The sequence below is a fragment of the Microcaecilia unicolor genome, chromosome 3 (assembly GCF_901765095.1).
Source record: "Microcaecilia unicolor chromosome 3, aMicUni1.1, whole genome shotgun sequence".
NCBI classification, from domain to species: Eukaryota; Metazoa; Chordata; class Amphibia; order Gymnophiona; family Siphonopidae; genus Microcaecilia; species Microcaecilia unicolor.
Window position 1 is genome coordinate 43,985,335 of NC_044033.1, and position 15,819 is coordinate 44,001,153.

General features: G+C 43.5%; 1 protein-coding gene across 2 annotated transcripts in view; it reads left to right on the forward strand.

Annotated features, from left to right (window-relative positions):
• Window positions 1-15,819, forward strand: part of SPTBN1 (spectrin beta, non-erythrocytic 1) — a 547,674-nt gene that overhangs the window by 446,575 nt on the left and 85,280 nt on the right. For both annotated transcript variants that reach the window (XM_030195847.1, XM_030195848.1), the window contains 4 exons: window positions 8,189-8,413; window positions 8,617-8,706; window positions 11,021-11,299; window positions 13,052-13,182. In XM_030195847.1, coding sequence (XP_030051707.1) covers window positions 8,189-8,413; window positions 8,617-8,706; window positions 11,021-11,299; window positions 13,052-13,182 — 725 coding nt within the window. The remainder of the gene's footprint in view (window positions 1-8,188; window positions 8,414-8,616; window positions 8,707-11,020; window positions 11,300-13,051; window positions 13,183-15,819) is intronic.

The following is a 15,819-nucleotide window of genomic DNA, read 5'->3' on the forward strand; positions in this document are numbered from 1 at the left end:
ATCCTTCATAGCAGAAAATGTTGTAGAATCCATAACTTTATAGCCCATCTGTCATTTCCCTGCAGTGGTCTCAACCACATTCTAACTCACCCCTCTGAGCCTTCCTGAAATTATGCACAAAATAGTAATCCCATAGGGAAAACCTAGAAATGAATAGATGAAAGTTGCAAGACAACTAAAACAAAAAAATGACTGGAAAATGCTAGATAACTGCTACAGATCTAACTTCTTTCTGACTAGTGGATTACCACTATGTTCACACAGAAAATTCTTTGTGACCTGTTTTTCCAATTACTAGCACCTTAACCAAGAGGTGTTCATTTCATAAATATAGTTGTATGTTCATTGGAAAAAATTATGCAAAAGTGGACTAATTGGGAAAATAGGTGAACTTCACTCTTACAGACTACAGCAATGTATTAATTGAGCTATCAAACACACACATTGCTGCTGTGTAATAGATGTGAAAAAGCAATGGAGTGGCTGAGAAAGTTTTGACTTACCGTTTATGTCACAAGAGAAGAAGGCTAAGCATAAGGTGACCCTCTCCATTCCCAGGCAGAATTTATCGTTGGGCCAGTTACTACTACTACTACTTAGCATTTCTATAGCGCTGCCAGGGTTACGCAGCACTGTACAAGTTTAACATGGGGAAGGACAGTCCCTGCTCAAGAGAGCTTACAATCTAAAGGTTACAAACTATGTAGTCAGTGTAGGTAGCATGAATGGGGAAGGTGGTTAGGCGCCAAAAGCAAGGGAGAAGAGATGGGCCTTAAGTAAGGACTTGAAGATGGGCAGGGAGGGCGCTTGGCGTATGGGCTCGGGAAGTCTGTTCCAGGCATAAGGTGATGCGAGGCAGAAGGGGCGGAGTCTGGAGTTAGCGGTGGTGGAGAAGGGTACAGATAGGAGTGATTTGTCCTGAGAGCGGAGGTTACGGGCGGGAACATACGGGGAGAGGAGGGTAGAGAGGTAATGGGGGGCTGCAGATTGAGTGCATTTGAAGGTCAATAGGAGAAGCTTGAACTGTATACGGTAGCGGATAGGGAGCCAGTGAAGTGACTTGAGGAGAGGGGTGATATGAGAGTATCGGTTCACGCGGTAGATAAGACGTGCGGCGGAATTTTGGACAGCTTGAAGGGGGGATAGATGGCTAAGCGGGAGGCCAGCGAGAAGAAGGTTGCAATAGTCAAGACAACAGAGACAGACGCCGAAGTGGCTCAGCTGGCCCTGTCTGAGGGTGTGACTGCAGCAACAGAGTTAGTTTCTCAACTTCGGGAAACATTACTACAACAGGCTTCAAAGGTATTGCCTCAAGCTATTGTTTCCAAGTTAGCTCGGGCTGATAGTCTATCTCAATCTCCTCCTGTGGCTAGTGGAGTGATTAGACCAGCAATTGTGACGCTGGAGTCACTATGGGACATGATTTACAATATCCAAACCTCTATGCAAACTACTTTAAGTTCTTTCTGAGGCTGCCCTGCTTCAAGCACAAGTGACTGCACAGCAAACCCAGAAATTGGAACGTGTGGATATCAAAATTCAAGAAATGGGATCTATAGAAACAGCTTTGGTTAAAGACAATAATTTCCTACATAAACGACTTGAATACCTTGAAAATCAGACTAAAAGACTTAACCTTAGGTTTCTTAATTTTCCCAAATCACCGTTAATTTCTCCTTTGGAGATGGTCAAAAAATATTTGGTGGACATCCTGGGAATGGACAAGGACTCACTCCCTCCCATTACACGGGCTTATTACATCGGGAGTACTGGAGTGGTGGTGGGAAACCCCCCCCGAAATAGGGGAGGGAATGAATCTTACCTCATTCCTAGAAAGCTCATTAGAAATAGTTACTCAGAGGTTAACTCTGCTTGCCACTTTTGCGTTGGAGCCTGATAGGAACGCCATACTACGGCTTTCGTTGAGACACTTAGAAAATCTGTTTTTGGGCTCAAAGGTCCGTATCTTTCCAGATCTCTCACGGCCTACACAGATGAGACGAAGGGCCTTTTTGGAACTTCGTCCCAGGGTGGTGGCATTGGGAGCAAATTTTGTTTTGCGATTTCCTTGTTTTTGTAATGTGATGCTTGAGGGTAAACATTTTCAGTTTGTAGATCCAAAACAGTTGAAAGAGTTTATTGATGCAAGAGTTGATGTGAATATAGTAAACCTTCCCTAATTTAGCAGGCTGGGGTCTGAACCAGAGGAAGCATCTATTGATTATTAATTTTTGTATTTCTTTTTCTTTTTTTAATTTCCTTAATCTTGGAATCAAATTTCTTTAACTTGTGGACAAATGGGCTGTAAAGATATATACTTATCATTTTTGTTTCCTAATGTTAAATAATGCCGATTGCATATTCACTTTAAGGTGTGATATATTGGAAAATTTAAATAATTAAATAAAAAAAAAAAGAAAATAAAGCAATAGTCAAGACGAGAGGTAATGAGCGAGTGGACGAGGGTTCGGGTGGTCTGTTCAGAGAGGAATGGGCGAATTTTGCTAATATTATAGAGGAAGAAACGACAGGTCTTAGCAGTCTGCTGGATATGGGCAGAGAAGGAGAGGGAGGAGTCAAAGATGACTCCGAGATTGCGGGCTGAAGAGACGGGGAGGATGAGGGCGTTGTCAACAGAGACGGCAAGTGGGGGAAGAGGAGGAGAGGGTTTGGGTGGAAAGACAAGGAGCTCAGTCTTTGCCATGTTCAGTTTCAGATGCCGGTTGGACATCCAGGCAGCGATGTCTGAGAGGCAGGCCGAAACTCTCGCCTGGGTTTCGACAGTGATGTCGGGAGTGGAGAGATAAAGCTGGGTGTCATCAGCATAATGGTACTGGAAACCATGTGATGAGATCAGCGAGCCCAGGGAAGAGGTGTAGATCGAGAAAAGAAGCGGTCCAAGGACAGATCCTTGGGGAACCCCAACAGAGAGCGGGATGGGGGTGGAAGAAGAGCCATTAGAAAATACTCGGAAGGTGCGTTGGGAAAGATAAGAAGAGAACCAGGAGAGGACGGAGCCCTGGAACCCGAATGAGGACAGTGTGTCAAGAAGTAAATTATGATTGACGGTGTCAAAGGCGGCAGATAGGTCGAGGAGGATGAGGATGGAATAGTGTCCCTTGGATTTGGCAAGGAACAGGTCATTGCAGACTTTAGAGAGTGCTGTTTCTGTCGAGTGTAGTGGGCGAAAGCCGGATTGAAGCGGATCGAGGACGGCCTGAGAGGAGAGGAAATCAAGGCAGCGGCTGTGGACAGTGCGTTCAAGTAATTTGGAGAGGAAGGGTAGAAGAGAGATGGGACGGTAGTTGGAGGGACAGGTGGGGTCAAGTGAAGGTTTTTTGAGAAGTGGTGTGACTACAGCGTGCTTGAAGGTGTCAGGGACAGTAGCAGTGGAGAGAGAGAGGTTGAGGATGTGACAGATTGAGGGGATAACTGTAGGAGAGATGTTGTTAAGCAGATAGGTGGGGATGGGATCAGTTGACTCTGGCGATGTTCAGAGTAGCCTCCGGGGGAGAGGCACACTGTTGCGAGTGGATTTACTGCAGTGGATCAAAGTGATGAAGGGGTATTGTTGAGCCTTGATGCAAGGAAAGCTCTACCGTGACCAAAAACATTGTGCTAGCTGTGGACATGGGTCAGAAGGGTGTGCTTTGGTACACCCTATTCCTGACACTGAGAGGGTCTCCTGCAGCTTCTCTGTTATGCCTGAAGAAGATCTGGGGGCTTAGAGATAACTGAATATTTTTGACAGTAAGCACACCGTGGTGAGGTAACAGTCTGTCTTGGCCCTAGGTTCAGTATGAAAAGTAGAGTTCAACCAAAAACAGGATCTTCAGTTTGTCGAAATTGAATCTGCTACCGAAGTTGGTCAGAAGCCAAAAACAAAACTTCTCCCCTCCCCCCCAACAATCCCCACAACCCAACCAAAGAGAGCCCCTGTGCCTACCTCGTTATTTGTTTAAAAGGTTGAGAACATTACAAAATGCTGGTATTTGGTTGTTGGGAGGAGTGGGTTGTTTGAACATGTGACCCCTATGTTTTATTTTTACTGGTTGTTAATGGAGTTTCGTACTTTGTATCAGGTTTTGGTTTTAGTTCATAAAGCTATTTATTTAGGAAGTCCTGCTTATTTTGAAGGGTATGATTTGTTCTTATAAACCAGGAAGGGACTTGAAATCAGAGGGGCCTTTCCTTATTGGCTCTCTACAGGTATTCTCAGGTCCATTGTAATGGCTATGCAGGAGGGTGCTTTTTATTTTTTTTTTTTGTGAGCCCCAAAGCTGTAGAACCAATTGCCATTATAGTTAAGGATAGAGAGTTTGTTGCAACAATTTAAGAAGAAATTTGAAAAATACTTTTTTGAGCAGGCTTCTGAGGTATCGGCCTGATTGCTGGAGGTATGAGGGGAGTCTGTAGAAATAAGGAGAATGTTGATTTATAAGTTATGATTTTTTTAATTTAGTATGAATGCTCTTGTGTTATAGCGTTCTGTTCTGAAGTTTGAGAGTCTCTTAGACAGTTAAATATGATCACGTGGATGAGGTAGCAACCATATTCAGTGCTTTTTTTTTTTTTAGGAAAAAAGGTACCAGTACTCATTATGGATAACCTTTGAGTCGGGGTCAGTATGACTCCATACCCACAGTGGCCACACCCCTTTTAGCAGCCATGGCACATATAAACAGACATCACTGAAAATATTAAACCAGTATAGGAGAAGAAAAATAATTTTTTTTTCTTTTATCATTATAAATAATTTCTGTAAGCTGTTACAGCTCCAATATACCCAAGTGACACAAACCAAATTAGCATACAGACCAGGAGAACAGTCTTGCCAAATCTGAAACACAATATCAAAATCTGAGAACCTAACAAACAGATCCCTATTGGTCTTGCAGTCACGCATGCAGAACAGAGATAGCCCCTCTTCAAATTCTTCAAAAATTAACCTGAAATCTTAAGAAGCTAGACTCTGCATGCAGCACAATACCACGAAAACAGAAAGAAACACATTTCCTCCTATACAGTGCAAAATAAGACAGGTGTAAATTCTCAAATTGGACATTTTCCAAACACTAAAATGACAATTCTTCTACCTTTGTTGTCTGGTGACTTTGCTTTTATGATCATGTTGGTCCCAGTCTTCGATTCTTCTGCTCTCTATCTGTTCTCTTAACTCCATTTCCAGGGCTTTCTGTCAATTTATTTCTTTACTTTCCTTCTTCATTTCTTGCCCTCCGTGTTCTTGTCTGGAGGAGGTATAGAGCGGATCCAGCTTTTACCTATTTCTCCATTCATGTGCCGTTTTTCCCCTCTTCCTTTTCCCTCACCTCCATCCATGTGCATCTTCTTCTTTTCTTTTCTTTTCCCTCCCCTCCATCCATGTCCAGTATTTCTCCTCTCCTCCATCCATGTGCATCTCCCTTCCTCTCTCTTCTCTCCCCTCCATCCATGTCCAGCATTTCTTCTCTCTCCCCTCCCCTTCATCCATGTCTATTATTTCTCCTCTGCCCTCCCCTCCATCCATGTCCAGCAGTTCTCATCTCTCCCCTGTCCCTCCTCCATCCATTCCATGTCCAGCAATTCTCTCTCTCCTGCCCTCCCCTCCATCCATCCACATACAGCGATTCTCCTCAAGAGAAGCAGAGTCCCTTTCACCAGGACACCCCCCACCTCTCTCCCGCTAACACTCCTTTGCCTGGTGCAATTCTGTAAGAAGACCTCAGGAGAGTAAAGAACTCTGTTTCTTCTTACAGAACAGAGTTCTTGACTCTCCTGAGACCTGATCCTCTGCACTGACCGGATTGTCCCTTTTTACCGCGGCCCGCTTTTGAGGAAGAAAGAAGTTACATCAGAAGGGGTGGTGGGCCGCGTCATAGAGATGTTCCAGCATCAGTTCAGCAGATTAGGTGGTCTCAGGCTAGTAAGTGCGCCGTGCAGAATTGCATGAGACTGTTAGTGGGAGGGGGGGGGGTGTCCCGGACCCTTGGAGTATGAAGGGGAGAGAGGGATATCAGGCATGCCAGGGTGATTGTGTCTGACAACCTTAAAGCTTTCATACAGGTAGAAAAAGCGACGGCCAAAGCCAGAAGGATGCTTGGGTGCATAAAGAGAGGCATGACCAGCAGGAAAAAGAAGGTGATAGTGCCGCTGTATAAGTCTCTGGTGAGGCCTCATTTGGAGTACTGCGTGCAGTTCTGGAGACCGCACCTACGGAAAGATATAAACAGGATGGAGTCGGTCCAGAGGGCGGCTATGAAATTAGTAAGCGGTCTTGAATGCAAAGATTATAGGGACAGGCTTATGAACCTCAACATGTATACGCTGGAAGAGAGGAGGGAGAGAGGAGACATGATAGAAACGTTTAAATATCTCAAGGGCATTTATGTACAGGAAGAGAGCCTTTTTCAAATGAAGGAGCGCCCTGGAATGAGGGGGCATATGACAAAGTTAAGAGGGAATAGGCTTAGGAGTAACCTAAGGAAGTATTTCACAGAAAGGGTGGTGGAAGCGTGGAATGGCCTCCCGATGGAGGTGGTGGAGTCGAGGACTGTTCCAGAATTTAAAAAGGCATTGAATAAGCATGTGGGATCACTTAGGAACAGGAAGAATTAGGGGTTACAGAGGATGGGCAGACTGGATGGGTCATATGGCCTTTATCTGCCGTCATGTTTCTATATTTCTATGCCACATGGGGGTAAAAATGGTGCTAATACACCATACCGGCACAAAAAAGCCCTGACCATAATTAGATTAAGAGAATATGCTAAATGGGAAGACTTTTTTTTTCCATTTTACTATTTAGCTAAACCTATACACACCTCCTACCACTTCCAAGAAAAAACCACGCTCTATAGTCACCAGCAAATGTTTTCTGTAGTATTTATGTTAATTTATAATAATTCCAAGTTGCTTTATAATTTATAATCTGGAGACACATTTCACACAGGAAACCACAGAGTAAGGTATGAGCTAACTTGGGAGTCTTTTACTAAAGATTATCTTGAGTTATCTGCAGCAAGGTCCATTTTATTCCTATGGGCCTTGCTACAGATAACTTGAGCTAATCTTTAGTAAAAGACCCCCTTTGTGTAGGTCAGGTTGCAAACTGCAATAAACTAGAAAGCAGCTGAGAGAAGTGCAAGGCAGTGCCTCAGCATAAACATAGTGGATAACAAATTCAGATGTGAGGTGGAAGGGAGCATAGAGAGAACAGAGCAAGATCTGTATTATATCCTGTAGAGAAGGGAAGGGTCTGTGCTTGGAAGGGAAATCAAAGGGGCAGAATAGAAGACAAGAATGATCCCACAGCTAATCAGTTGAACTAAATACAAGCAGAGAATGTGTAACATTGCTTTAGAGTTTTCTCAGGTGGAAGTTTATTTATTTTTTTTTTGGGGGGGGGGGGGGGGGGGGCTGATCCATGGTCTACAGAGCTCTTCGACCTAGTATATAGTAGATGGCATGATGACAATATTTTTGCCCATTTATAATTTATTTATTTATTGCATTTGTACCCCACATTTTCCCACCTATTTGCAGGCTCAATGTGGCTTACATAGTACTGTAAGGCGTTAGTTGCCTTCAATGGAAAAGATATACAACGTGATGTTATTATCAAAGAGGTTCATTATGAAAGGGTAGAGGCTTGTTTTACAGGTGATGTGTTACTGTGCAGCTTATTCAGAGATCCAGACCTCAAGATGGATTGTAAAATGATTTTCTGTCAAACTTCCTGGCATACAAGGAAGAAAGAAGAGAATAAAAGTATGCATAAAGGATTTTGGGATAGGAGTATAACAGGATGAATACAACTACTGTATACTGCCTTTTATAGACATACATAGAAGTATATGTGTGTGATTCTAATAAAGTCAAACTTAAAAACAAAAAAAATATTTTGTCCTGATTCCGCTAAGAGAATTCACACATTTCTCTGATGCCATTCTCTTGGCACAGTGATCAAATAAAGAGCAATCTCAGAAGAGGAAAATGCTCTACCCTACAGAAATATATAATTGAAAAAACAGAAGTCTTCAAAGATGTTTATTTAAGAAAGGAGGCGACTAGGAGGCAGAGATCTAATCAATACATAGTACTCGGATTTCTTTCAGCTCTTATTGCCTGGCTTTGAAATCCTACCTCATTCCAGTGTCTCTGTAATTACAGCATGTCATTTTTCTGCTAGATGCTGGAGAACCAAATGGATGTGCGTAAGAAGGAGGTGGAAGAACTACAGAGCCAGGTGCAGGCTCTGAGTCAAGAAGGGAAGGACACAGATGAGGTTGACGGCAAGCGCGTTATTGTAGAGCAAAGGTTTATGGAAATGCTAGCACCTCTAACTGATAGAAAATCTTACCTGTTGGCTTCCAAGGAGAACCATCAGTTCAACAGAGATGTGGAAGATGAGATTGTAAGTGGCAAGACCTTTTAGAAATATGTCTGAGCACGAATGAAGTGCAGAGCCATGTTTTGCTTCCCAGTTCATTTTACTCAATATCTTTTTTTATTCCCAACTGTTACAAATATGGGATTTGTGAAAAATTAATGCTAGGACCTTGAATACATTTCTGCATATTTCTGAAAACCTATTTTCCTATTTTTATGTATTTGTAGTTATGGGTTGAAGAGAGAATGCCCCTTGCAACATCTACTGACCATGGCCACAATCTCCAAACTGTGCAGCTGTTAATCAAGAAGAATCAAGTAAGCAGCTCCTTAAATGGTTCCTCTTTAATTATTTATATTTTATTTGTTAAAAGCATTTTTGGACTCCCTGGTAATAGTTTCATGTCTGTGTTACTGTTTTTTTTTTCATATATTTTGGGATTACAGCTCAAAATACCTAGAATCAATAGGTTGAAACTCTGAAATGTACAGTAGAAATTTTTCCTGTTTGATAACAGTAATAGTTACATGTTTGACACATTCAGTCATAGAGTTTCACATGTTTTGCAATAGATGGCACATGAACATTTCTTTCAAATACCACAGGATATGCAGTTGTGTGTTACCATAGAATATAATACCATGCATCCTTCATAGCAGAAAATGTTGTAGAATCCATAACTTTATAGCCCATCTGTCATTTCCCTGCAGTGGTCTCAACCACATTCTAACTCACCCCTCTGAGCCTTCCTGAAATTATGCACAAAATAGTAGTCCCATAGTAAAGAGTGGTAAAGTTCACTTTCTAGAAACTGCAATAAATGCTTTTCCAATACTGACCTACATTTACTTAACTAGTACACAATCAAAAGGTCTTCTAATTCACCCCTTGCAGTACTACAGCACTTTCTCACCCTTCCAGGAGAGGTGGTGGCGTCAAAAGTGGTTAGGAAATTTAAAAAATGCATGGTATAAACACGGGGTATGTCTAAATGGAAGCAGTCAGAATCATAATGGGTGAGAAATGGGAGATTATGGGTTGGAATTTGGGGGGAATAGGAGGTGAAGGTTGGGAGAGGTTATTTTGTTTTTTTATTCAGTGTTCTGTTTTTTTTAAATCTTATTTTATTACAAACGTTTTGAATAAAACTAAAGTTTAAGAAAAATTGGAAACAAAACTTGGCTGTTAGTGTTATTCTGGGCATGAATAATTGGGAACTAAGACCAATGCTGGTTGGTCTGTGTCTCTCAAATGGCAAAAGACAGATGTAAATTCAGCAACTCCAGTATCTGGGAACTAAGGCCAATGTCAGAATTCTATAATGTGTGTCTGCTAATGGCAAAAAAACAGATTTGGATTCAGCAGCTCCAGTATTTGGGAACTTGGGCCAATGCTGGACAGACTTCTACTACTACTTGACATTTCTATAGCGCTACTAGGGTTACGCAGCACTGTACAGTTTAACAAAAAAGGATAGTCCCTGCTCAAAGGAGCTTACAATCTAAAGGACGAAATAACAAGTTGGGGTAGTCTATGGTCTGTTTCCACAAATATCAAGACAGGATCAAGTCTTCATATTGTATATCACATTATTATATGCTACAAGTGAGGGTGCTGTGCATCTCAAAGGGGAGGGGATGGCATCCTATTGAAATTAGCAAGTTAACAAAAAGTATTGCTTAATAATATTTATAACATTTTGTCACAAGACTGCTATAGATGGTTGGCATGATGGCAGATTACCAACCAGTGTTGAATCATGAATGACTATAACCTGCACAGAGTTGGCAGGTGAGTCTCTAGCCACCATGTTGGGCAGACTGATTTCACCAGTACACAGCAACATAATGATATGGGTTGAAACCAACCACTGCAAAGTGAGATATTTTAGAAATATTTGGATGCTTTTGGTCTTCTGGACTATCTTTGTAGGCTTTACTCTCAAATCCTCCCTTCTCACTGAAGGCAGCATATGCTGTAGGTGGCATGGACACCAGCAGTAGCCTTGGGGATGCAGGAAAACCACCATCAAGGCAACACACTGTATCACATGCTGGCCCAGCCTGGTTTGCTACCAAGATGGCCACTGCTTTCCCTCCAACGACAGGCCTTATCTGGCCTCAGTGGGTCTAAATCTTGAGTCAGCCCCCCTCACCCCCATGCATCTTTGTTAATCGTGGTAACTCATGGTGTTTGTTTTTGAACTAGATATTTTTTATACACATGCTTGTGTTTTTTTTACACTTAATACTGCAGAAATAGGTTTCAAGTCTTTCTATCTCTATTCATGTTTTATATTTTAGGGAAAATAGAATTTGAGGGGTGTGTTTTTCCCCCCTTTTTCCTTCTGTCAGTATGACCTTTCAGTCACCAGCTTTTGTATCTGTTATTTTATTTTATTTTTGTTACATTTGTACCCCACGCTTTCCCATTTATGGCAGGCTCAATGAGGCTTACATATTATATACAGGTACTTATATTTGTACCTGGGGCAATGGAGGGTTAAGTGACTTGCCCAGAGTCACAAGCAGCTGCCTGTGCCTGAAGTGGGAATTGAACTCAGTTCCTCAGTTCCCCAGGACCAGAGTCCACCACCCTAACCATTGTGTTCACTTTTTCCCTCCCTTTTAGACTCTGCAAAAAGAAATCCAGGGCCATCAGCACCGCAATGATGATATCTTTGAGAGGAGCCAAAATATACTTACCGACAGCAGCCTTAATGCAGAAGCTATCAAGCAAAGACTTGCAGACCTTCAACACCTCTGGAACCTGCTGATTGAGGAAACGGAGAAGCGCCACATTAGACTGGAGGAATCGCATAAAGCACAGCAATATTACTTTGATGCAGCAGAGGCAGAAGCTTGGATGAGTGAGCAAGAGCTGTACATGATGTCAGAAGAAAAGGCCAAGGTGAGAGTTCTTCAGGCAGATGTGGTGTTTGTTAAATGAATTGTGAAAGAACAGTGTTATCATGACGTACTTCACAGGGTCAGCCATCCAGCTTGCTCTGATATGCTTGGGTTCATTTTTAGCCTCAGCTCTGAGGCTCATGAGATCATGTGGATGCTGTATGTAGCTGACTTTGTGTGAGTGTTTGCTTGCCTTTCAGTTTACCGTGTGTTTGTGGAAGTGATAATTAAAATGACTATAAGAAACTGTGTTAAAGTGGGCATCACTGCAGTAACTGGAGAGAAAAGAAGGAGGCATGATTTCTAGCCAGTTCTCCTTTAATTTTTTTTTTCTTTTATCAGCAAGTGAGTGAATAATGAAATGTATATATTTATGCTTGATATACCACAATGGAGCCATCAGTGGTAGCGATGTGGTTAACACTCAACTAAGAGCGTACAAAAGCAAGAAGCAGAGGGAGAATAGAAGGGAGAGGAAAGGAAAATAGAATGAGGGGGAGAGTGGTGTAGGAAGAAAGACCATCATTGGGGAGGGGGACCGAAGGCCTCAGAAAAGAGAAAAGTTATGAGGAGTTTCTCAAATATGGGTAGAGAGGATATGATTCCAAAGGTGGGGGGAGTTGGAATTTGGGGCCAAGATAACTGAAGTTGGTTTTGTGAGAGATAGTAAGGTGACGCAAGGAGAGAGAGGGGAAGCAGAGGAGGTTGTCAGAGGAGTGGAGGGTGCAGGAGGGAGTGGAGGGGGTAAGTAACTTCTTGATGTAGACAGGGCAGTGGGGAAGCAACCTTTGAAGATGAGAACCAGAAGCTTAAACTTGATGCAGAAGGGAATGGGGAGCCATTGTTCAGAGCGGAGGAGGGGTATACTATGGTCAAAATGGTGAGCCTGATGAAGACGTTTCACAGCAGTGGATTGGATGATCTGAAGACATTTAAACGAGTAAAGAAGTAGTCCAGGATAAAGAGAGTTACAGTAGTCAAGGCGAGTGATAACCAGGGCCATGAGGAGAGAACAAATCAGGTGAGGGGAGAGAGAGGAGCAAACAGAGCAAATGTGGTGAAGGGCAAAGAAACAGGAGTGAATCACAGAGTTGATCTGAACCTTAAAGAGAGGTTACTACGGTTGTAAGGATCATGCCAACGAGTTTAACCAAAACCCAAAAAGGAAAGAGCTGGTCATTAATAGAAGGTCAGGTGGGGAGGACAGAGTAAGGGGTAAGGAACACAATGGATTCACCCTTGGACAAGTTTAAAAGTAGATTGTCTTTCAGTCAGATAAAGACGGAGTGAAGGCAGGTGTTGAGTGGACAAGGGAGGTTGTGGGATTGGAGAGTTCGACAGAGAATTTGAATGTCCTCAGCATAACTGAATGGAGTGCAGCCAAAGTCTTGGATAGGAGTCAACAGTGGGGCCAGAAAGATATTGAATAGTGCAGGAGCTGAAATGGAGCCTTGGGGGACATCTGACCTAAGGGGGAAGATGGGGCTGGAGGAGCCAGAGTGAGATAAGTTGGAAGGAATGATTGGAAAGAAAGCAGGAGAACCAGGCAAGCAGTGTCAGAGATGACCAGGGAGTGTAGGCATGAAGAAGGAGGGAGTGATCAAAAAGGCTGAGGAGAGGTCTAAGGATACAACGACGACAAGAGTAGCATTGGTCGAGAGAGGAGCGGATACTGTCGTGTAGGGAGAGAAGTGTTTCAGTGCCCCTTTTGTCTGCTGCAGGCCATGACTGATGTAATTTTTTGTTCTGGCAGGATGAGCAAAGCGCTGTCTCTATGCTGAAGAAGCATCAGATCTTGGAACAAGCAGTAGAAGACTATGCCGAGACTGTACACCAACTCTCCAAAACCAGCAGAACTCTGGTGGCAGATGGGCATCCAGAGAGGTGGGTATTTACTCAAGGAGCATGGTTTCATGTGTGAGCTCTGGATGTTACTTTTGAATGGAAATGGAAGGTAAAGTGTGGGGCACTAGCAACAGCACTTCTGGAAATGGAGGGAGAACATTTTTTTTATTTTTTAATGGTTTTATTTTACTGTGTTGGTGTATTGTACACCAATAGCTAATGGCTAGTACACTCAGATACAAAACTAAAGCATAAACTGTGAGTGAAACAAAAGGAGCTTCAACCCCACTTTAATATGAGGAGAAAGACTTCAGTGGCTGCTCACGGCTAAAATATAAACAAGCCAGAGATCCTCACATCAGTCACATCACCAGTCTAAACAAAAAAAAAAAAACTCCTCTTAATTATTTCCATACAAAACGTTTTTTCAGGTACTTTTTCTTAAATTATTTTTCAATTGTTTTTCAAATTAATTTTTTCAACTCAGAATCTGTCCATTTCTCAAAACTGTTGGCTACCGTGTTTCCACACATGTGCTTTGTGGAAGTCTCTCCTGACGAAGCGATTTTTTTGAAATGGACTGTTTCCTAGAGAGAGAATTGAGCTTCCATGCATAAGATAAGTGTGTGAAAAAAATAAGAAAAAGTAACTGAAAAAATTTTTGTGTAGAAATAAGAGGAGTTTAGACTGGTGATGTGCCTGATGTGAGGCTGTGTTGCTTATTTGTATTTCAGCAGTGAGTGGCCACTGTAACTTAAAGAGGGGTTGAATCTCCTTTTGTTTCACTCACAGTTTGTGATTTATTGGAGGTTTGCCTATTCCACAGAGAGAAATTGGAATAATGATCATCTTTCCTTTACTCAATGTATTTTGTCTGTCATGCAAAAGTCACTTTTCTGTTCTGAGACAAATTAGGGCTACCCGCTCATTCTTTGATTATCAGTCTCTTTGTTGGCTTGTACATGCCTCTCCTACTTGGTCTATTGAAATTCCTTACTCCATGGTTTTCCACAATATCAGGTACATCGTCTTCAGTTAATTCAGAACACCGCAGTTAATTTATAATGCCAAAAAATATGATAGCGTCTCTCCTTTCTTGAAATCAGAACACTGGCTCCCCATTCATTTTCACATTATTTTCAAGATGATAATATTAACACATCAGCCTCTTCACTCTAGCATCCCACAATTTCTGTTTAAATGCCTTATTCATTGTACTCTTCTAACCAGCATTTGCTTATCAGTCTAGTCATTTACAGGTCCGTTATGCTAAATCTACTTGCTTTTCTGTTGTTGCTCCTACCCACTGGAATTCTGTACCCTATGATTTCCAAGTCGAACTCATTAAAAAATTTCAAGGTAGCCTTAAAAACATACTTTTTCAGTAAGAACTTTATGGTCACGGAAGGTGGATTTAGTGACTTCCTGTTCAGTTTACCTGCGTTTGTGGGCCTTAGGATGTGAGCTAGTTATGTTTTGTCTTTCTTCCCCCCACTCCGCTCTACCTTTTCTCATTAGCTTTCTTCAGGGTTAATTATACTTCCTTGTATCCACTATCTTTATTACATTGAATTGGAACCTAGTTTCCTTTTGTATTTTTCCCTGTGTCCCTTTATATGGAGTGGAGTGGAGGAGTGGCCTAGTGGTTAGGGTGGTGGACTTTGGTCCTGAGGAACTGAGTTCGATTCCCACTTCAGGCACAGCCAGCTCCTTGTGATGCTGGGCAAGTCACTTAACCCTCCATTGCTGCATTGAGCCTGCCATGAGTGGGAAAGCGCGGGGTACAAATGTAACAAAAATAAATATATTTACTAGCCGTTAAGCCTGTTAAAACGGGTGAGTATTGGTATGTTCTATTTTGATGTCTAACTCCCAGCTCCAAGGCCCCCCTCCATCCCTCCCAGCTCCAAGGCCCCAGTCCTTCCCCCCCCCCCCCCCCAGCTCCAAGGCCCCAGTCCTTTCCCCCCCCCCCATTCCCTCCCTCCCAGCTCCAAGAGCCCCCCTTTGTCCCTCCCAGCCAGCTCCAAGGCCCCCCTCTGTCCAACCCTCCCAGCTCCAAGGCCCCCCTCCTTCTGACCTCCCATGTCCAGCATCCTCCCTCCCAGCTCCAAGGCCCCCCTCCGTCCATCCCTCCCTCCCAGCTCCAAGGCCCCCTCCGTCCATCCCTCCCAGCTCCAAGGCCCCCCTCCTTCTGACCTCCCATGTCCAGCATCCTCCCTCCCAGCTCCAAGGCCCCCCTCCCTCCCTCCCAGCTCCAAGGCCCCCTCCGTCCATCCCTCCCAGCTCCAAGGCCCCCCTCCTTCTGAGACCTCCCATGTCCAGCATTTCTTCTGCCCTCCCTTCCTCCCCCCCAAGGTCGCCGCCACCCCCCCCCCTCCACCCAGTCTCCTCTCCATTTAAACGTACAGCGCCTCACCTCTGAAACCGCAGCAGGCAGATCGCCTCCCGTCGGCCTTCCTTCCCTGCCTGTGTCCTGCTCTCGTGTGACGTAACGTCGGCGAGGGCGGGATACAGGTAGGGAAGGAAGACCGATGGGAGCTGGTCTGCCTTCTGTGGTTTCGGCGCTGTAAGTTCAGTGGAGAAGAGAGGGCCCGGCTCGGGTGGAGGGGGGCCGGCGGAGACCTCGGGGGGGGGGGGGAGCGGTAGCGACCTCGTCTGTTCCCTTCCTCCCTTTCC